The 24371-nt window shown below is 42.6% G+C and overlaps 1 protein-coding gene across 1 annotated transcript in view; it reads right to left on the bottom strand.

Moving 5' to 3' along the window:
• The window catches only part of cttnbp2 (cortactin binding protein 2), a 76247-nt gene extending 52013 nt beyond the window's left edge, over positions 1–24234 (bottom strand). The window contains exons 1-2 of the mRNA XM_044035856.1: positions 23951–24234; positions 15060–15167 (exon numbers count right to left, since the gene is read on the bottom strand). Of these exons, the coding sequence (XP_043891791.1) occupies positions 15060–15167; positions 23951–24079 (237 nt within the window). The 5' untranslated portion in view covers positions 24080–24234. The remainder of the gene's footprint in view (positions 1–15059; positions 15168–23950) is intronic.
• Between the last annotated feature and the right edge of the window lie 137 nt (positions 24235–24371).

The raw sequence follows: 24371 nt of genomic DNA, 5'->3' as shown, positions 1-24371 counted from the left end.
ATTCAAACAGCTGCCCTGAAAATCTAATTTGAATGCTCGTAAATACAGACACAAGCATGACCTGCAGTACACAAACAAACATAAGAAGTAAATAGAGTGTATAAATCTCTTTATGCATAACGCACACACACACACACATAGGGTCTGTGCAGACCTCTTCATGTCTACGGGCACAATGCACAAAGAGAGAGAAATATACCGATGACAAACAGTTGACAGCAAGCACACACACATAACGTGTAGTTTACACACACACACACAGAGGCAGACAGAGCATGACTTGCAGCTGTGTGAAGGGGCTCTGCTGCCCAGTAGAGTCAGCTCCTTACAGCCTATTTTTATCCTTAATGCCACAGTAAACCAACACAGGCCTGCTGCTTGATTAAACCCCATAGTCCCTGTGGGCAGAGGCACAAAAAGCCCCCACAACAACATCTGATAGGGCTGCAAGTCTGTTTATTTCCTACTCTGTGTGGTGTACGTGTGTGAAATGAGAGAGAAAACTTGCGCATGCATATCTGTTTTTCTGACTAACTGTGAGTCAGCACTTTATACCTGGCTGATTTCACCTTAAGGTGGAAAAAAAACATACAGTATGCACAAAAGAGTCACTCACTCACACAAAGGTGTGCATCCAAATAAGTAGATAAATATGCACTTTTTGGTACTGGTGGATCACTAAAAGCACCTTCAAAGACACACACTCAAATGACAATTGTGCACTAAACCTGAATGTGTGTGTCTCACCACTGACTTGGCGAGTAAAGGTGAGATGGTAAGTGCCAAAGGAATCATATCCAACGGTTCCTCTGATATCACATCAGCTGAAAACACAGAGCTCAGCAACCTTTAACACCAGACCACACACACACACAGAGACAACCTTAAAAACAAAGACAAATATAGACTGAAAAACAACACCAGGCCGGAAAAAACAGAAGTTGTCTTCTACTGATACTATACTCACAGCGCTATCTTTTGGACAAACTTGGTAATTTCTTCAAACAGTACGACGTGCTTCTAGGCTGTATATTTTGCGCTTGAATGGGATTTGAAGATTCAAGTTCAAATGGGTATTCAAACTGACATGCACACTTTCATGTGGCCCCGATGAGATTATCCACCAACCTTTCACAGTTCAGCCTTTTCTTTTGACATGCAAGGAAGGAAAGTGATTTCAGATGGAGTCTTCACTCGGAAGCGCTTGTAGCTGTCAGTTCTTGGGGGAATTTGACCAAATGAGTTCTACTGACAGATCGCGAGGCTGCTTGACAAACACAGCTGCTGAATTACAATGTAGAGGAAAGAGCAGCAACAGCAGCGCATCGTGGGATGAAGCCGGAAATAAAGATTGAAATCAAAGCCGCACTTAAAAATCAACGTCCCCACAGTCACTGCCTACACAGAATAAATTAAGCAGGCCGTGAACGTGGGCATTCACATATACATATACAGTATAATACATATATTTATCTAAGTCAAACATTTTCACTTATCCTTATATATGAGTTCATTATCTGTAATTATCAATATTCAATAGTGACCTACAGTAAATAGGTAAATGTGGATGGTTGATCCTATGATCATCATGTGAGCTTAAAAAAACAAAAAGGTTAAAGCTTAACCACAGTCTGACTGTAAAAACCTGATTTCCTGTCAGGAAAAATAATATAAGACATCATTATGGCATTATGTGGAAAGTAAAACACATTCGGCAAATCCTGGGTTTATTTCCAGCTGCTCAGAAAATGTCACACACACACACACACACACACACACACACACACACACACACACACACACAGAGGGAACATTCAACTGATTTGATTGATTGGTCTGAAGTGGCCTGGAAAAAAAGGGCATGAGCTAAGGGACACTTTTTATTTTGAAAACAGATGCCGCAAGTCAGCGCTGTCACCCTCATTGAATTTATCTGATGATGAATTGTGATACGAAAAGTTACAATCAAATCATTCTGATCCCATATATAATACACTCCATAAAGAAAACCTTTTTGCTGGAATTAATGAATAGTTTTTAAATGAGAGACAGAGAGACAGCGGACAGTGTTAGTAATTACGACTGTTTGTTCTGCGTAGGCCTAGATTACGTACATCAGGCAAAAAACAAGGGAGACATTTACCTAAATATCAACTCAACTTCTTTCCTTCACAAAATTCAAGCACTTTCAATGACCCATGTCTATTCAAGGTGATTTTCAAAAACTATGAAGGATTTCACCGACCCATGGGAACCCTGCCTTTTCACTAACAACGGCAAGAGCCGCCCAAACTGTAATCTCTTTGCAAAATGACCTCACTCTGCAAATTCACGGCAATTTGGTCCTCGTAAAAAGACGGAAGCACGCACACACGGGGGAGGTGTGTGCGCCCGCCGCCCCTCACTTTTCCTAATGCCTCCTCCATCCACAAAACTCCTAATGTACATACCATGAGTTCCCATAAACAGAGTGTACAGTAATGACTTGGTGCCATCATTAAAAACATCTCACTGAGCTGAAGCAGCCAGGGAAGGGCAGAATAAAGCCCATCTACGAAGGTTTGTGGTGAAAACAGCAGTAAAAGTCATTGAACAGTGACCGCTGACATTCACGACAAAGAGTGGATTTTAACGTCTGATGCTAAGCTCCGTGAATAATAATAATAATTATGGGGAAAAACTGTACATAATTAATCTCTTTGACACTCAAAAAATCAGCATTATGGCCAAGACATGAACATTTGTATTTATGCCAATGTAAGCAAGGGATATGTTCTGATTTTAAGTGCCATAATGCGCATTTTAGAGTGTCTTTATCCATTTTGTCAGTCTTTATCTCAATCTGGGAGCAAACTTTTCCACTTTTTGACCAAACTCACACTGCTGCCAGACCCTGTATCCAGGAACCTGGACATCCACGGGACAGCTCTGACACTCGGTTGGCGAGGTGAGAAGGAGATCTGGTGTGAAACGCAGGCTTGTTCACACACCGGCAGGGCGGAAGCAGCAGGGTCACTCTTTAATCTGTGTCTGTATCAGAGAGGGCCAGCTCTCTGCCCTGTCTCAGAGCTGTGCGCCTGAGTCTGCAGGGTTTTCATTTCAGTCCAAAAAAAACAGCACACTGACTGATCTGCTGATGAGGAAGTCTTCATCCTAGGAGCAGGAATTAATTAGAGAAATGAGGTGGATGGAATGAAATCCTGCAAACAACTGGGTCTGAACTTCTGCCTTAGAGAGCCAGAGCAGCAAGAATCTAATGTCTGATTGATCGAAATAAGGGAGACTGTCACGTCTCCTCTATTCAGACTGCAGCCCTAAATCCACACATTCTTATTGCTTATAAACGGAATGAAATACAGAGGATTTTAAAGCTTGCATGTCTCATGCTTTTTTTTTTCAAGTCTGACTTCACCACCTGTGTTGGTGTATAGATAAATGGACAACCAGATGTATTAAAAGCACTAAATCTGAAGGTCCAGTTTATGTTTTTTGAAGTATGGTTGTATGGAGGTATTGACACATGAAGGACAGGAGGGAGAGAAAAAAAGATTTTAGCCGCTCATCTCATAAAATCTATGCTTATTTAAGTCCATGGTTTCTTAAGAACACTTTATCTCATCATTAGAGACCCTTTTCCACCTGGAAACTGAAATGTGTGTCATTTTGTAAACTGCTCACTCCACCACGCACCAAAGTCCATAGAGAGAATCAACAATTTTACAACAGCCACACCTGAGTTACGGCAAGTTTAAGTATGGTGTTTGAAATCCTTCATTTGGATTTAACCATGTGACACAAACGTTGTGTGTCTCAATGGACCTTTGTTCGGGTAGTGAGTGGTTTTAAAAACATGAATTTCCAGCCACAAAAACCCATGAAAAAGAGTGAAATTCAATGGTGAACACATTCTTTAGATATCATAGTCACTCGTAGGGAGCACACACACACACTGTGTGTCATATAACCAAAGAAAACCCCCGAACATCACTGTTCAAGTGAAACAATATCTGCTGTTGTGTTTGCTCCCCAACAGGTGTGACCTGCAGTTCCTTGTCGGACACAAATTGACACATACTCATCATGTTTTGCCCTCCAGACAGAAACCTTATTTTCAGCCAATGTGGCCAAAAATTGCTGTCAAGGGTGAGAACAGAGTGGCCTGTGTAGCTCAGGAAAGTCTAGACAATGCAGTTGCTGTGTCGATGCAGAGCTCACGGCCCCCTCGACAGCACTCTCTTCACCCACATCAGTCACGACCTCCAGCCCCCACCCGGAGCAAACCACTCTGACTTTCTCCTGAAACGGAACAGCACCAAGATCACACCACGAGCAACATGAGAGCGAAGAAGAGAAAAAAGAAAAACGCAAAGTAGCTGCTGAATGCTTGTAAATTTAATTGCTTTGGCTACAATGCATTACCGTGAAGCCAACAGGGAGACAGTAGGCTGTGCTTGAGTGAGGCATAATCGATTAATGGCTGAAGACGAAAGAAAGGGGAAGAGGCCCTTATTCCCACACTGGCTCAGCTGAAACCTCACGCACTCTACAACCTCAGGATCGCATGGTGAATAAAACTCTTGTTAATAAGATATAAAACTGTACGGCGTGCCGACGTGTACCCAAAAATGAACAATCACATTAAACACCACCACTTCTCTACCAGCCTACGTGCTTCAAAAAGTGCCTGATCGTAGGATTATTTACCGAAAATACAGTGAGCACAAACCTCAACTCTTGGCCTTTGCCCCAATAGCCATGAGCACAGTTCACTGCCACACTTTGATCTCATGCCTTGGAAAAAAAAACAACATTTTACAGCATTGTGATGTTTCAAATTTGCCATCACATTCATTTGAGAGGTGGAGGTCCAGGGGTGACGGGTGGCGGTCGATGGAGAGAGGAAGGGAGAGGCAGAATAACAGCTGACTCATCCTGTGGGGATGTGGAATAAAGGGCTGGGCGATGGGGCCAAAATATTATTTACAATACATTTTTCCAAATCAGTCAATGTCAATAATTATCACAATAAATATGTCACATGGGAGAAGTTATTTTAGCTTTTTTCAGACCTTTACTTTTGGGTAAATATCCACAGATTTAGGTCGGGACAGTCTCTGGTGTCTGGCACTCTTGTTCACAACAGCAGGACAATAGTTTAGACGAGTTGACTGATTTTAGCGTACAAGAAACAGCACTCTTGCCCATTCACACGTGCCGTTTCTCACGCGAGCTTACAAGGACATGGTGTGGAGCAGCTGGCAACAGAATTTCTGGAGTTCAGTGCAGTGAAGACAAAATATCCTGACAAAATCCACTCAATATGACAGTCCTCAACCAACCCCGTCGACTGACTGACCAACCATCGAACCTTCACGTCAGTTTACAGTCACAAACCACCAACATCTTGGCCTCCATTTTGTGATGACTCACAGTTCTCTGCCTCTCTCACACATCATCTCCCTTTGTTTCACACATGTCTGTCAAGACTCAGCCACAATCATAAGGTCGCCATCTCTTGTAACTTGAGGAATCTGCGTTTCAGCAAATGTCTTACACACGAGGTGATTGACTTTTTTTTGCTCAAAGGCACTGAAACATGGATGAGCCAGAACATGTTTACCCTCTACAACTGCAGGCTGTATGACCTCTCACAGAAACTCCCATGTTTATTTTTGTAACTCCACCAACTGCACACTAGAATCACTAAATCGTCGAAAAATGATACTTCGGAGCACAAAGGAAGTCAAGTTTCGGGATCAGTGAGAGACAAGGAAAATAAATGGCCATTACTGAAGGAGCTGAACCACAAAGAGGAGCTTCATCTTTAAAGGCAAATTACTTTTTGTTTTGGAGAAGCATTCTGAAATTGGAAAAAATGTAGTCAAGAATGTTATGATGTCCATCCACTCATCAGCGATAGACAGCGACACTGTCCATTTTCCCAATTCTAATATAAGGACTCACAAGTCCCTAACCCTTTTGAGATTGTGTATTAACTGCATCTTTTCTTGTTTCAATTAAAAGCTTCTGGCTTCATCATCATCAACAGCCTCACGAACACGAACATGGAACGACACAACTGGTTCATGTGGACAGATGAAGAAGAGAATAGCACTGAAAAGACGATGGTTCCTCTCACTGTATCCTCTCTGCTGCTTTTATTTCTGTTCCAGAGGGACACACACACTTTAAAAAGGACAAGAGGGAAAAGTGAGGGAGTACGTGGATATGAAACAGTAACTGTACATCTCAATTAAGGGGCCTGTCTTCGCCGCAGGACGTGGTCTACACAGCAGATCAAGGCGGGTGTCCATCATCGACTGCGTCGACCGCAAGAGGCTGAACTGAAATGAGACGGCACGGTCTACGAGGGACTTCCCTATCGCAGAGCAACAGAACCGCAGCTGGATGCAACACAGTTCACTAACGTGCACAAGGCTGGTACTTATTTTTAAAATAGTGAATTTCTGACATTATATGGTTGTTTGCTGCAAAGATCTCCATTAAGGCACAACTAATGTCTTTATTAATAGTTTAAATAAGTACAGATGGCACAATACCACTGTGATATTGAAGCTCTTAACTTTGCTCTTATATTTGTGCCATTTCAAAGACAAAATTCTCTCCACTGGGGTTGCACGGTTGGTGTAGTGGTTCGCACTCTTGCCTTTGTGGCAAGAAGACCTGGGTTTGAGCCCTGGTTGGAACAAGGTCCTTTCTGCATAGAGTTTGCATGTTCTCCCCGTGTGTGCGTGGGTTTTCTCCAGGTTCTCCGGCTTCCTCCCACAGTCCAAAAACATGCAATGTGGGGATTAGGTCAATTGGACACCCTACATTGACCATAGGTGTAAGTGTGAGAGTGAAGGGTTGTTGTTGTCTCTATGTGTGTGTGGCCCTGCGATGGACTGGTGAACTGTCCAGGGTGCACCCCACCTATTGCCCTATGTAGCTGAGAATGGCACAGGATAAAGCGGTAGATGATGGATGGATGGACGGAAGTCTCTCAACTGTGTCACAAATATTCTTCTCGCCTAATGAAGAAGTAACCAGCTCACAACATGACTCAGCTAAAAATGCTGTTGTGAACTTTCTGAACCGGACCGATATAAAGTATCATATCAGCTCATCCCTATAAATAAGTCCAATGTTAATATTTTGTGGCTTCTTTGCTCCATATAACAAACAAATCACAAAACTCTGCTTTGAGGGCAAAACAAGACGACGGCAATTGACATTTTTCAACATTTTCTGACATTTTTGGACCAAACATAAGTGATTCATGGAGTTAATAATCGAAGGATTAATCAATTATGAAACTAAGCTCAAATATCTGTCAGAATGAATCCTGGATAGGCTGAGCTGGGAAGAATCTACCTATTGGATCCTTCATTGCATGTGGGAGGAAGCACAAGTGTGTGTGAGCGAGACAGAGAAAGAGAACGAGGTTTCTGACAAACTAAGAAAGACTCGCTCTGCAATTACGAACTCTAAATTTACAAACATGCCACAAATACACACAACAAAATTACAACACCGCCTGCCCGCCTGCCCGCCTGCCCCCCGTGGATGTATTTTTACGGAACGAAAAATCTGACACTCGAGTCCCTCTATGTTTTGTTTTTATTTTTGACACAGAAGCGGAGCGCATACAGTCGGTGTCCGACTTCACAGGAACATCTCAAACTCGCCGTGAAGGGCAGCAGACTGAGCAAAGTGTTGATCGCTCCCACTGGGGCCGCCAGTGGTTTTAGATATATATGCACTGTGACGCTGTAGTGCAGGAGAGATGAAAGCCTCCACCAAACCACACATGTTATATCCTTATGTAAAAAAATGAAGAGAGGGAGAAGAGAAGAGAGGCTGAGGAGTGATATCTGGGGGTTACAGTGCAAGAGAGAGTGAGAGAGGATTGCGAGAGAAAGAGCTGCTATGACCTACTTCCTGAGCTCGTCACCATTCGCCTCATTTCACACAGTGAAGATTTTTTTTGTGTGCACAAGACACACACACGCACGCTCAAGACAAATACATGCAAGGGCACAAAAACTGGACCAACGAGTGCACATACGGGAGACATGCGCACACAAACGTGCTTAAATGCATACAATTAGTGGTCGGCAAAGTACATAAACAATCCAGAGGCCTGTTCGACATGTGGACGAGTGCTTTGAGCAAGGACGAGTGATAAGAAAACTATCACACAGCAAAGTGAAAAGGCCTAGATTACATAAAACATCCATTGTGACGGTATTAAACCCTCAATCAGGCCATGTTACATTATATCACAACAAATACACAATCATAATGATATCAAATTATTATAGTGAATGTATAAAAGGGTAATTCATTGTTAAATTAGTTCACATAACACTGATTGTGCCTATCAGCTCCACATGGCTCTCTCTGAGTGTTTCTCAGTATGTTTGTATGTTGTTTTTGTGTCTGTGGAGACGAGAATGAGTTTAGGAGAACCACACAGGACAGAAGTCAAAACACCACCATTGCATTTATCCTGTATTCAACTAATGAGCTAGCTGAGAATATAAATTACCGACAGCCAAAACAGTTGAGTGTTAATGATACAACTACAGATTAAACACCTAATAGCTGCAGCTTTAGTTAAAACTGTTAAATATGACTTATTATTTAGTGCAACTACTGCTGGTCAATAGGCCAAACGCATTGTCATTATAAAATCATCAAATCGGTCGATATTTCAATGACTTTTGCTCCTGAGTACGACGACAAATACAAAAACATTCATAGCAATTATGCATTAATATAATATCAATATATACTGAAAGTGACGAAAATCATTTAGCGAGATGACATATTGTTAATGAATGATCTCCCAGCCCTGAGTACAACTGTTACTTATCCATTACTAGGCTCTAGGAACTTATTTCACGCAAACAACAAACAAAACAATGAACAAATAAATGCTTGAAAAAGAAAAAACCCTTGAAGACATATTCAATTCAAATAGGCTCGACATCCATTATACATGCACATACACTCAGACATGCTCTTTCAACTCTGAGACAGTCCACATCCCCCTGAGAATGAACCCGTCTTCGACTGACTGACTGACTGACTGACTGACTGACAGACTGAGTGACTGACTGACTGACTGACTGACTGACTGACTGACAGGGCTTTCAAAAAGCTCCCCATCAGAGACGGAAAAAGGACCATCCTAAGAAAACAAGGCTCTCCAGACACACAGGGTGATACCACTTTCTCTGAGCAGCGGGGGGGTGGGTGAGGATGAACTATATGTGTCTTCATTCCTAAGTGGCATGTTAGTGGGTGGCAGTGAAACACAAGCCTGTAAGCTTGTGAAGGAGGGTCCTGGTTGGGGGTCTGGTTGCTAGGCAGCCCACCGATCAGAACAGGATGCTGATTGGCTTGCGTATGTGTGTATATGTATGTGTGTGCAAGATGAATATGTACACCAGTTTATATACATATATATATATATATATATATATTTATCGCATTGATTAATGCTTTCAGTTCTTCCAAATGTCTAAACATATACTTGGTCTTACCAATATTGTTAATCTGACTGGCGGTGATGTCAACACACACACACACTGGCAGCATACTGAGAGAAAATAATTACTTTTCACAGTTCCCAGGCTTTTTCATCTCAATTTCACTTCTTTACATCCCCCAAAAAGGATGGTCCAATGGGGACGAAGATAATACCGCCTGGTATTTTATTCACTTTAAATGAAATTTTAAAAAGTTCCCTTAATCTGCAGGATGAAATATTTTGCAGAGCACATAATTTAGCTCCTTGGGGGATTTTTTTAAGCAGCCCCTCTCGCTATCAGGACAAAAAAAATGATTCGATTGAAAGTGAAGCTCGGGGAGTGCAATATGAGTTTCAAGATATTTTGGATTTAATTTGCAGCCCGAAGAGAAGAGGAGACAGAAACGAATGTGCAGAAGGATTCTGTGAGACAGTAATGATGAGTAATACGCTGGCACAGTCTGTCTAAGGAGATAAGAACAGAGATAGGAACTGAAGATGCAGAGAGCTAAAGGGTGAAAGGGGGGTGGGGGTCTTACAGGAACATAAAGAGACTAAAACAGTTATAAATGAAGACAGAAATTGCTGAGTGTTTGTGTGGAGGAGGAAGGGAGACATGGAAAACCTAGCAACAGGGAATGCCTGAAATAGCTAGATGGCCGGAGATAACGTGACGCTGGAGAAAGCCTGATGGCTCGGGGCATGTGCTGAGTTGCGTTGCAGAGCATGTATGAGCCCAGTGGTGACAGGAGCAGCAGGAACTCTCTTCGTCATATGGCAGGTCACATGACTCCAGAGGGAGACTGTCCGCATGAGGCCTTGAGACTGGTGGGCAGAGACGTTGACCGCCCATCTGGATTTAAACATTCCTCCACTTCAGAGGCAGCGTTACCACAATCCATCCCAAGAACACCCCTCAATCGCCAGAGTAAGGAAAAGTGGTTTATACAGGTGTGATAAGTAGCTCTAATTGAGGCCAAATCATGACCAAGACCAGAGCGTGCCCAAGCCAAGACTTTTAGAGACTGAGACCAAGTTCTGACCAAGACCACAGTGTACTCAGACCAAACTTTTAGAAACTGAAATCAAGTCCTGGCCAAGACCAGAGTGTACCCAGACATTTAGGGACCAAGACCCTAAACATGTCACCATTCCATTGCAGGGCAAACACACAGAGACAAACAACTTAAGGTCAGTTTAGATTGTCCAATTAGCCTATCTGCAAGTTTTCTGACTGTGGGATGAAGCTCAAGTACCTGGTGAGAGCCCATCAAACACAGAAAGGCCCACCAACTGGGATTCAAACTGGTGGCTTTCTTGCTCAATGCTAGCCACTGCTCTGCCGTGTGACCCTTAACTCAACTCACTGGCGAAAACCACACTCTCCAGAGGTGTCAAGTACTGCAATGCATCTTCTTATTATTATTTCAAAACAAAATCCCATTGGAAACAAGCGACTGCACGTGACACACACACCCATGTAGAAGTTCAGTCTAGTAACAGGCTGATCGCTGAGCTGCTCTTTGACTGGACTTTCACAGATCACCCTTTGCCAATTCAACTATTACATCGAGTCATTTTCACCAAGGCACAGGCGTCCAATCTGGACTCCTCCGTCTGTACAATTGTTCACTCCCACTGGGACTAATGCTCACAGAACATTACTGCCCACCACTAACAAACCATTTCACACACTGTCCAACTGTTCAGGCGTACAGTGTTTGCTCTTTCATTTCTTTTTAAATACCTCATTTTTTTTATATCATCTTCTGTTGCTTTTGCAATTTGGCACAATGTCCACTTTGAAGTGCCCAACTGTTGAGATTTACTCTACAAATGAATTATACAAAACCAGTGCTGGTGCTCAAATGATTCCTGAAATGGTACTTTAGTACGTATGGAGTAATACTATAAGTATGGAGTTTCCATGTTCTGGAGTTTGTATGTGAGAATGAATAGTTGTTCATTTCTACATGTTGGCCCTGTGATGGAGTGTTCCCCACTTTCCGCCTTATGTCAGCTGGGATTGGCTCCAGGTTCCCCACGAGCCTCACATGGAGGATAAAGTGGTCGAAGCCCAGTTATCTGGATTCTAAATTAATAGATGGATTAACACATGCACCTCGGGCCACAAGGAGCATGAAAACAGCTCAGACACAGAAATTAAACACTGAAATTTGGAGTGTTGTTTTGTCAGGCAGATGCAACAGGAACCATGTTTTGATGCCATACCTTATTCCCATAAGAGAAATTGTCTTACACAGATCTATATGTTAGTCAGATTAAAAAGGAAGGCTCTGTCTGCCAGTTGTAGTACCTCAGTAAGTAAGTAACAATGTGGTTTGTTTTAAAGGATCTTCACAAGCCATTGGAATATATTGGCTCTGTTAGATAACTGGCAGTGCCCCTGGTGGCAGTCGATCATTTTTTTAATTTTTAATGATCTTCAGATTTTTTTACTTTGATTCTGCACCTTAAAAAAATACTACTAGACACCAGCCAAGTATATACTCTCTGTTTCAGGTATCAATGTCATCCACTCTGACTCAGGCAGCTATTCAATCATCATTAGGCAGTGAACATCGTTTTAGAAATGGCCCTCATGGCTGTGGCTTTTCCTAGTTTCCTGCTCTGAGAATTGGGTAAAGACATACTCTCTGGAAAGCTATTGGCACAGCAGAATTGGTAACTCATGTAGCCACAGCAAACATGTGATATCGCTGTTATTTGGCTAATCCCCTTAGAGCCTCCTTTCTTTGTCTACAGGATGAAACCTGATACGGCAGCTCAGCCAGCTTTAGCCACACGCCAATTACTGTGCCACATCAAAGCCTCTTAATACCAACCAAACGTCACAAACAATCAGTGCAGTTGTGCCAAGTCATGGACGTTTGGTTCAGAGGCGCTTTGTGTCAGAGCCTGAACTAACACTGTCATGGCTGTGGGTTGGTTCCCTGTGTGGATCTGTGCAAGTGTGCCACTAGTGAAGCTGCTTAGCTTGATTTCTACTTTGATTTCTTTTATAACAAAAAGGTGGGGAGAAATGAGTGGGGATGGGTATTGTCCAGTGGAATTGAAAAAAAAAAGTGAAGCTGGTGGCCAGATGATGCTTTTATTTAGGCTACTTAAGGGGAGCTGGGGAGAGGAGAGGAAAGCGAATGGATGGGGGAGCTGCTTTAATCCTCTCTGTCACACTGTCCCGCTTTGTCAGCCACAATATCAGGCCTCCAGTTTTTATTCTCTCATTCTGCATGTCCGCTCAGTCGCCTTCACTCCGATTCAGACTGATGATCTGAGCCTCTCACTCTGGATCTATCTTCTGTAACTCTTATTTATCTCGTTCTCCTTTAAAGCAGGTTCTTCTCCCCGTCTGTCCGTCTGTCCGTGTCTCTCTTATCTGCAGCAGAACAAACAGCCTCATTGTATTTTGTGAGAGCCATGAGGGCAGCAGACGGGGGGGGGCTTATTTCATTGAAACCCGCATAGGATATCCATCCACTGCGGAAACGGAGCCTGAGCCGGCTCTTAAAACAAGTGGCGGTGAGGGTGGAACAGAAAAACTACTAGAAACACAAAGGGATGGAGAAGAGGTGAAACGGAAAAGGCCAGGGAAACGATGGATAAAGAAGGGCGAATGAAGAAGGATAAAAAAGACTAAATTAAGTAGATCCCATGATGCAGAGTGAGGCATAAAATGCACTAAGTGCTGCTCAATACCAGCAACACTGAAGACTGTAAAGTCAGCAAACAGGTTCAGTGGAATAAGGCTGGTTATTTAGTGCTGCCAACACCAAAAGGTTGATGGTTTAACCCCAAAAACATGTGTGTAGTTTGGGGAGCACAACAGAACAATGCTCTAAAGATCTATTGTGTGTATTGTTTTAGACAATTTAATACAAAACCTGCAAGGAAAATGACACACAAATTTGATCAGAAAATCTCTTCCTGAAGTCCCAACATGGATTACGAATAGCACATTAAAGCCTATTTAGAAAAATAAAAAAAAAGTGTGTAAGGCCAGCCTTTAAGTAGAGCGTGGGCAAGCTGAGGCGACCTAAATACAGAGCTGCTCAGAGAGAGGGACTATAAAGGGTTTGTGCGGAAATAACTCAGCTTGCCAGTGCAGAGAACCGGCGACATGCAGCGGAACCGTGACACAGGTCTCTGCAGGACAACACAGACTCGTCCTTCTGTGCAATATCAGAAATGAATAACTGCATCTGTATACATAATGAAGTGCAACACAAACTACACTTTCCAAAGTACATGTGGAGGTCAGTCAAGAGCTCTTTGACCCACTCTCAACAAGTTAATCTTTGGGAAGAGGGAAGTTATTACACGGCTGATTACGCACCTCATTTATTGGTGATTATTATTCACTCCTACACGTCAAAATGAAACTGGACAAAACAAACAAGACAATGCAAACCAAGAAATAGAGGCTATACAGCCATACTGCATTACAGCGCATCTTATGGTAGCAGATAAGTAGCTCATACAGAACACCATTATAGCCATTATTTTCATTATAGATTCATGAATTTTAAAATTTTCGTCAGTTAAATGTAAGAATAGAATGTAAAATACCTGTTATAGTTGTTGTAGTTTACCACAATCTAAGGAAAAATATTCAGTAGTTTTTTGATGAAACGGATCATCCTAAATCAGGCCCAGCTAAATTTCAAGTAAAAGAAAAGCATCTCATTGCTCACAGTTAGCGACAGCACTGCCGAAAGCAGTGAGCGTTTGACATGTTTGCTTCAAAAGTGATAATTAACTTATTAATCAATCAGCTGGTTGTTGCACCTGCGCTGTAGTTACAAACATGTGTTATATTTCAGCCTAAATGGCCAAAACAAGCCTTGTCAAAAACTATCTCTTACAGTAATAAAATGTAAACACAGTTGTGATGGCTGGCAGCCAGTTATATCTTAGAACAGTGCAAACGTGAATCCTCCCACTGAAAACGAACCACCTTCTCGATTCAAAGTTACGCTGGAAAATACAAATACAGTTTGACCTTTTATACCCAAGCAGCACCTTGCCATTGTTGGTTTTCAATCATGAATAAGGAACAGCAGGAGCTAGAAGCAGCTTCAATTATCTCTTTATTGCAAAGCAGGCGGTACGAACTGACACAAGGATTTTGATCACACTGGCCTCTCTGGCAGGAATCACAGTGCTAACCAGTCGCTCAGCCAGCTCCCATCCAACAAAGACAATTAGAGAGACTGTTACCGGTGGACAATTTCAAAAGAAAGATAGAAATAGAGGGGCAGAGACATTTAGCGTGGTCACACATTGCTGGGATACAGCCACAGACTCAGATTGTGAGATGTCACATTCAAGATAATTTGGGTTTCATTACGGCAAGAGATAGCAACTCAATTCTGGGTCACAATTACAGCTAATAATCATCTCATCGTAATTCCTTTCACAAAGGCAATTTGCTCCAAATAGGCTGTGTTCAATTAACCTGACAGCGGTGGCAAGCGTGTGGGTGTTGTGTGGATGGACTCACCCTCAGGGCCTCTATGACCAGGTCTCGGGCCTCCAGCTCTCCCTCCATGATACTCAGCAGGGTGAGAAGCTCTGGCTTGCTCAGGTTATCCATGTTGAACTCACATTTCTGCAACACAGACCACAAACAGATTGCGTTAAAAGAGGGCTGGGGAACATCCTTTTTGTCATAGTGATAGTTCAGATGTGGTTGTGCTAATGCTGTGTTTCCATCAGTTTGGTACAAAATGCAGATTTTCGCTTTGGACATTTTGTAGCTGCTGGTCGAGTGAACACGATGCTGTGAGTGCAGGTTTAGCATAAAGAGAATGTTAGAAAGTTAGCACACGACTTTAGCCTGTCCCGTGTAACTTGATAACCCCCCCATTACCATTTAGCATGTTAGCGCACCATGTTAAACTGCCCCTCTCACTAGAACTAGATAACCCACTATTTTAGCATGTTAGCAAGCTACATTAGTATGTCAGTCTCACTAGATAACTCACTTATTACTATATAGCATGTTAGCACACTACGTTGGCTTGTCCTTCTAACTAGATTACCCATGTTACCACATTACGTTAGTCTGTCCCTCTGACCCACTAATTACCATTTAGCATGTGAGTTAGCACACTATGTTAGCCCGTGTCTCTAACTAGATAACTCACTAATTAAAAAGATACTTTTTCTGAAAATGCAATACTATTTCTCTTTTTTTTTTAACTCTACATGACTTCAATGATTTTACAGCTTTGACAATAAATCATAAAATTACATTCCTCTTATATACTGTAGATAATGATGAAATTAATTGGCTTTTCAGCTACGACCAAAAAGTGGAAAATCATATTTCCAACAGCGCCAACATTTACTGATATACTACTTACTCCCAGTGTCCAACTGGTCTCACTGAATGCTGCCCTCAAATTAGGGTATCTCAAAGCTGTTAAGTTCTAATTACATTTTGCTAGGTCATTAAGCATCTTTCTGGCCAGTGACTGCAGAGCAAATGGGTGGAAATGACTGTATTTGGGAATGACCTGACCACTTATGTACATGCTTCCCATCACGCCAATTAAAATCTTTTTATCAGTCTACTTGTAAAAGGCAAAATGGCTGTGTTGCATGGGTCTTGTTTTTCTGTAGCCAAATTTGTTATGATTCATTTAAACTCCAACAGACTTATTTTATTTACCTTTTAATCATGTTGAGCTATTAAAATACAGTTAATGTTGTTTGTAGAACCAGTCTTAATCTGCCTCTAAAGGTCTTTGCACACCATGTGTTTTTGATGTACTTCATTTGTAGATTAATATATTTTTTTCACCAACCCGTATTCAGTCAGTGCAGCTTTTACATCACTGATGGAATTTCACTGAGGAATATTGCACCTTTTAGTTGTTTGTAATGAAACGGGGAAAAGCTGCATCTTCTATAACTTGTAAAAAGTACTGTAAAACCATATCATAATCGTATTAAATTATAAGAAATATCACTGTCCCTCATTGTACAGGGACAGTGACATTTGAGGGGACATGAAATAAGGATAGTGGAAGGTCACTGAGGAACAGTTCAGTGATCAACTCTAAAACATGAGGTATGTAAGAAAAGCTTATCTTTTCTATTGTTAAAATGCTACTCAGCGTGTGTTTCCCCCCTCATAAGTGTCTGGTTAGCCTACATTCCTAAGGTAAGCGTCAAATTGCTGTTTTAAAGAACATTGAAAGGCATTGTGCTCATACAAAGCAAAACCTAAGTGGGGAAAATTGGTGAAATTCTTGACTGGACAGTGCCAGAATTCTCAGAGAATCGGTGCATTCCTGATCAATAAAGGAAAATAGCCTAAATCTATAAATCTAATAATAATAACACCATCAAAGCCATGTTGGTCACCACTGCAGTAATCTGTGAAATCTGAGTAAGCCACATCCAGCTGCATTCCCAACATCTGGAAGCTTTTCAGCAGACTTTCTGTTCTTTCATTTAACAAACCTTAATAAACCAAGGAAGAAAAGTGAAGGAAGCACAGGCAGATTGCTACCTGCTCATTCTTGCAAAGTTCAATTGGTAGCCAGCCATTTAGGCCTGATTTACAAGCCAGCATCAAAACCTCAGCCAAGCTTATTCCATTTCATCAAGGAGACACACGCACATTTCCAGAGGTCCTGTGCACAAACTATGACTTTAAACAGGCCCGCCTGAGTTTTCAACTAGCGGCTGCCTTCTGTGTGTCCTTTCCACGCTCCCATGACATTATTTATGTCACCGCAAAAGGGGACAAGTTCAAGCTCACACAACTGGAACGGTAGCAATAAAACCATATGAATAAACAGGTCTGTATTCTGCCGTGGAAAAGCTTTTCATATTTTATGTGAGAATGTAGCCAGAAAAACGTTAAAAGTGCAGGATTTCTCAGTTTATTCACAACATAGATAACAAAGAGCATAAAGTCTATGTAGTGAACGACGGTGGGGCATCTCTTAACGAAGCTTTCACCACCATTATCCCGCTATAAAATTCTAAACTCTTCTTTGGCCAGGTAACTTCCGCCCAAGATTCCCTCATTCATTTGAGCAGCGCCACCACGAGGAGACATAAAGTGGCGACACCCAGCGACTGAAACTGGCAGGCACTGTTTCATTTAGAGTACCTTACTTTGATAATTATAATATACAATGTGAGAGGGGACAGGTGCCAAATTTTGATCAAGACATCAACTTTTTATACATCCACTCACTCTAACATTGGCCTCCTTTGTTTTTATTAGAACAAGATGCTGAAATGTCACTAGTTTAGCTTTAGTCAAACCACATTTTTATTCTAATGCAATCGTTGCAAAGCCTAGCAATTAATGTGGGCGAGATTCAACGGGATTGACTGATGTACGGCCTTCAAGCCTTTCAATCACTACCGCCTCCTTTTTCACTAAAGTATTTCCACCATTTAGAATTGAAGGACTTGGGACCAGTGATGTACGCTATCCTGTCATAGGGACTTGAGCAGTGGGGGGGGTCAGGTGAGGTGAAGGCAATGGGTGGATTTGACTGTCCCTCTCTCTCTCTCTCGTTCTCTCGCCCTGGCTTTTCAGCACAGTGAGCAGGTGAGGGAACAGACACTAATTTGTTCCATGAGCTGTGAGTTCTGCGCCAAGGGCATGAGCAGCCACGCCAGCACTAAGAGGCTCGCAGTTAGCCCCGGTCCACTTAATAAAGCCTGTGTCCACTCAACTGCTCACTCTGTGAATGTTTCTTCATTGTGTTTTCCAGGTCAAAGCCTTCAGCCTGCCCCACACCAGGGGATAATTGGCCAGATTTCGGTCCCGATCTGGCTGATCCGGCAATCGTGGTTGGAAGGGCAATGTAGGGGCTATTTGACCAAGAAAGAAAGTGATGGAGTACTGCATCAAATGACCTGGCCTCCACAATCACCTGACCTAAACCCAGTTGAGATGGTTTGTTCAGCACCTCTGGGAACTCCTTCAAGACTGTTGGAAAACCATTCCAGGTGACGACCTCATGAAGCTGACTGAGAGAATCAAAGCAAAAGATGGCTACTTCTAAATAGAATCTAAAATATGAAAGACTTTTTATTTACTACATAATTCCATATGTGCTCCTTCACAGTTTGGATGTCTACAAAAAATGAAGAAAAACCATGGAATGACAGGATTTGGCATGCGTACTTCTCATTACCGTAACTCCTAGACTGTTTGTGATAACTAGAGATTAGCACAGCACCCCTGGTGACCCTCATGTGGAGGATACAGTGATAGACGATAGATGAATGGATACCAGAAAGTGGAGAAATCGAGCTTTGCACCCATATACTTGTCATTAGCCCACAGGAGTTCCACAGAACGACTGTCCAATCACAGACAAGATTAACCAGCCCTTCACCATTCATCGAACATTTTTTGACAATTCTACAGCCATAAAATCAAAATAAATCCAGGCGGCCTGATTATCATGATGGTGATAAGAGGGTTTAGCAATACAGAGAACATGTCACACTGTTTGATCAGCCAATTTAGGACAACATTTAAAGACAGGTGCCAAATGTGTGGAGGCAACGAAGACCAGAGTTTAAGAGCCGTACATGCAAAAGCCGGAGTTTTAATCTAGTTTCCAGGACAACTGAGAGCAGCAGATCAGCAGACCAGAGAGAATGTGATGGTACATAAGGTCGAAACGGATCAGAGAGGAACGGTGGAGCAGAACCGCTCAGAGACTCAAAGGGCTCCGTTTACCTAAAACAATGCAGTTCTTTTTTTCTTCTTTTTTTTTTCTTTGGGGGGGTCACATTTTTGCAGTATCAGTCTTTTACTGGTTTCCGTTTTATTTGCTTGGATGGATGTAAACATTAAGACAAATATCGCTCATACATCATCAGTGGCCTCATTTTCTTTCTTTTTTTACAGTTAGCATCACAATGTTGATGGTTCCGCAGTGCTGCAGTGACATAACTTTATAAAATAGTTAAGAGTTACGTCACACACACATGAATACAGCAGCAATATCATTCTACTGTCAAGGCTCTTCCATGACAGAAGGAGTCCAGCTGCAATTTATTTCCCTACCTGTCTGAACCCTGAGAGAGTACTTGCACTACTCCCAGAGTCTGACCTGAACCCGACAGGCATTCTATGTTTTGTGTGTCAGGTCCCGACGGGCTCTAGTCAGGTATCTACCCTCTTAGCTGGAAGACGTGATCCACCGTGAGACAAAGACAAAATAAAAAAACACCACCAGTGTATATTACATTACATAAACAACAATTAATGCAGGCCTTCTGCTGTTGTGCTATCTTAAAGCTGCCGTGTGAAAACCTCATGTTTTGTAAATTATAGTTCACTCTGTGATGAACTGCAGTAAACATCTGTTTTAGTAATGGTTCTGTATTAAGGTGGCTCACAGAGATACCGCTCGATGCAGTGTTTTATATCATACACTGACTGTTATATGGTTAACTGTCACCGGGTTATAAAAAGTATAATCATTTACTTTCTGGTGGTAATTATAAGTCCTAAAAACAAAGCAGTGGATGTTGCCTTTGTTATTTATTGTTATTCCTTTGAGCACTATGATGTAATTTTGTACTTAGCCATGGTCATAAAATCTAAAATAAAATAAAAACCCAAGATTCTGTGTAAATACAACTGAAAGCAATGTATCTGGACGGCAAGATAAAACAAATTTTGTTTTGGTAGTTTGGATGAAGCAGCCCTTTAACAGTTTGACAGTATGATACCTATTCCTCTTCAATGACCTCTGCAGCTTGTTTACAGGATAACCTCACGCCCCTCCTCCCCCTCCCTGTATCACAGAACAGAAATTTTGTTGTCGGGAAGAAGAAGCGATGACATTTCAGCCACTTGTGTTAATGGCACCTCTCCAACATGGCAGCGTATCCCACATAACCACAGGAGTCCATTACACAATAGTCCAGGCCAAGTGTTAAAACCAGGCTCGGGGGTTGATCAGGGCAAACGTGCCACAATTAAAAGTCAAATTATATTGTATATTCTTTTATATATACTGTAGTATATAGCATCAGAGCAAAGAGAGGCCCAAATTCTTCATTTTAGATAAAGAAAAGTAATCAAAAATATATAAATTAGTTAAAAATCGATACTGGAAATGATATGTAATAATGACCATTAAACATGTCATTACATAATTGGTTCATAATGTGATCTAATGTGACTTTATCTTGAAACAAAAACACAGAAGATTGCAAAAGATATTCATCCATTGTCTTTCTAAAATGGGACCAAACATACAGTTCCATGTGTCAGTTGTTCGCCTTTGTCTACTATAAATGAGGCAAAACATGAACTACAACTACAAAAAAAGATCTTTAACTCTTGTTTTTCCTTTAACTTCAGCAGAACAAGTTGTAGACGCTCCGTCTGTCACACTGATACGTGCATGAAGGTAAATGAGTGGGAGGTGACCGGCAGAGTGCCTGTCGCTGACCTCTGACCTCTCTCCTCACCGTGAGGACGGCTCCTTCAGAGTCCTCACAAATGAGAAACTTCCCCCACCAAGGGTCAACAACGTGGGGTCTGACATGGTTGAGCAAAGACCAAAGGGCTCTATTTAACCATGGTGGTGCTGGTGGTGGTAGTGGTATTGGGGGAAATGGAAGGACATGGAGGCTAAAGCCCACTTTTGGTTGCTGAAGCCTGGAGAAGGAAGAGCGACGGGGTGAGCTGAGTAGGTTGCCTGGCTCCCATGACTGCGGAGCACCTGTTCGCCTCAACACTAAAAGTAAAGTAGCCTCGAGGCAGTTCTGAGCGCTACTGACATGGTACTCCCAGCTATGCCAGCTGAGTCACTGAAATTAAGACCAATTTAGAAAAAGGTGTCTGGTGAACAGGACCTCCACCCCCTCATCCACCACACTGCCTCTGCCCTCCATCCACCCCCGCAGCACTTCTCCCAATGCTCTCTCTCACTCTACCATCTCCTTCAAAACCCACCCCCACCATCGTCCACCCACCCGCCTACCTACCACTGGGACCATGGCTGCTTCGTTTCAACCAGCCTACCACTTCAATCTCCGCTCCCAACAAGTGCCATTCTCCTCTCATTGCACTGGATGTGCTCAATAACAACAAGAACAAGGGTAAAACGTTGTCAGGTTGACCAAAAAAAGAAGTAGCAGTTGCATCACGGAGGCAGGGAAGGGAAGAGAAGGTTTTTAGGGCCTCCTGCTGAAAGAGGCTCTGCTCTGATTATTTGATGCTGCTGCCAGGACACACACGCACACACAGAGTGAGACAAACCACAACTAGGTGTGTGTCAACATGTGAAGCTCAACAAAAGGAGCACTTGGGCAGAAAAGCTTTGTGTTACTGGAATTGTCTGTGATCTGACGATCAATGCACGGCACTGGAAGGAGTCGCGGGTTAAGAGGGTGATCTCGTCTAAAGTATGGAACAGTGTATGATTTTATAACACATGGTGATGGAAAAGCTCTCAGAAGGAGTTGATCGTGGTGATTTTTTTTATTTTCTGGATAATCATGTATGGAGAGAATCCAATCTCAGACACTTAAACCCTGGATGTCGTATTTTTGTAACATATTACGGCGTTTTATTTTCTATTATTATTTGGCAACATAAGTTAAGTTAGTTTCCTGTGTATTTGTGATGTGCATGAATACAGACATTCATGCATATTTGAGCACATCAAGAAGATAGAAGATAGGAATGAAAGGAATCTTACCCAAATGTACAGTCAAGTGATTTCAGTTCATTTAAGAGTCATCTTAAAATGGTCCGGTGTGTAAGAATCAGTCGCGTCTAATAGTGCGACGGTGGCAGATTGTAGCACACAGACGCCTCCTCTGCTCCCTCCGTTTCCCCAAGTGAGTCAAAGAACTACGGTGGCCTTCACATGACAAAAATAATCTCTAATTTCTTCTTTGAAACACATATTTTGTACATCTGAGCTGCGACAAAATCATGGCAGCCTCTATAAAGCAAGGCTACAGAGGGTTTTAAGTGGGTGGAGCCAGTCTTCTGCTACAAAACATGCACACATGTGTTCAGGTTGCTGTAGAAACATGGCGGCCTCTGTAGAGCAAGGCCCTTGCCTACAGCACAAGACTAAAGACTTTTAAGGCAACACAAATACTTATTATAATATTAAGTGATTATACACTTGCATTAGTTCATTGAAATCATGCCAATAAGCCCTCCTGATTATTACATGCTGGATCTTTAATAGGTTAAAGTGGGCGACGGTAGCTCAGTGGTACAGCGAGTTGTCTTTCAACTCAGAGTTTGTGGGTTTGATTCCAGGCTCAGCTAGTCTATATGCCGATGTGTCCTTGGGCAAGACACTTAAATAACCCTGCGTGACTCCTGGCAGCTGTGAATGTGTACGAAAGATGAATGCACATAGATTGTAGACTGTATGAAAGTGTGAATGGCTAAATCTGTAGCGTAAAGCAGCTTTGAGTGGTCATCAAGACTAGAAAAGCGCTATAATCATATTATATCTTGATATTGTGACAATAATGTAGTGAATTATTGTAGTATTACATATTATATTATATTCATGTTTCATGTTGTCCCTATTAGCAACAGCAACAAAATACATCCTATAAATATGAACGCCTCCTGTTAAAGCTTGTTTTTAGTAACTTTACTAATATTAGTACATGTGTCCTTCTGAAATCTCAAGATTTGTAACCAAATGAGACTGAATAACCTGCCTCTGCCTGAAATGTAAGTTAAAGTTTAAGAGCCATTTTAAGTGCTTGTATTATTACAAAAACATAATGATACATTTGATGTAATCCAATGCCTTGTATGGAAGCCTGTGAGGATCCTATGCCTGGTTGTAAATGTAAAAAAACACGTAATATTTAGGGAAATTCACATACAAAAGAATGATAAATAATTAATTTAAGCGTAAAAACGGGCTGTGGTCACTGTGCAGGTCAACCAGCAGCCTTCACAAAGCTGCTATTTTCAGGTTAGGACTGTGGTGCAGCAGCAGCAGCAGCGACCACATTCACTCACTGTAACATAGTAACAATGTCTCTGAGCTCCAACCTGTGTGTTTGTACCCAGCGGCGGAAAAAAGACGCAGAATGACAATAAAGTGGAGAACAAAAGAAGCAGCTGCGGTGGTGAGGAGATGAAAGAAGGCGCACGTCAGTGACTCAGACTCAGGTCACAGTCTCACTGACTCCTTCTCTCGTTTATCACCGCGCACCGACGCGAGCCTCTTGTTTTCCTCCAGACATTGTCGCTGCTGCTCACCGCTGTTGCTTCACGAGCGAAAGAGATGCGCACCGCGATGCGCACACTTTACGCCAATAAAGGCACGTAGACAAGACAAAAGAGAGCCCAGCTCAGAGTGGCGACAGTACAGCAGTGATGTGTTCAATGTGTCTTACCGCGTCGACACTTCCCAGCACGGCGGTTGCCAGTGTTTGTACCGGGGGAGGCTGCTCTCCGCTGGCTCCCTCCGACGCCCTCTTCGTACTGAAGCGGTCTGCTGGAGCGAGGGCGCATCCGGCACTCATTAACTATTGCGCTGCTGAACGCGAATCACGCCACGGGCGGCCATGGAGAAAACACACGGAGACGGAATCAGGCGAAGGGGCAGCGAGTGTGGGGGACTGAGGAGGACAGGTCTCCGCCGTGAAAAGCGCCGTGTGCGCAGGCTGCGCCTGTGAGACAGAGAGGGAGGGAGGGAGGGAGGGAGCAAGCGCTCCGGTAGGCGTGGACGCGTAAAAAAAATCCAGATGCAGCCGCGGTGGCGGTGCGCTCCTAACCGGAAAGGAGGTGCGTCCAGTCCACTCTGATTGACAACAG

This window comes from Solea senegalensis, linkage group LG10 (assembly GCF_019176455.1).
Source record: "Solea senegalensis isolate Sse05_10M linkage group LG10, IFAPA_SoseM_1, whole genome shotgun sequence".
NCBI lineage: Eukaryota > Metazoa > Chordata > Actinopteri > Pleuronectiformes > Soleidae > Solea > Solea senegalensis.
This window is presented reverse-complemented; position numbering and strand designations above follow the sequence as displayed.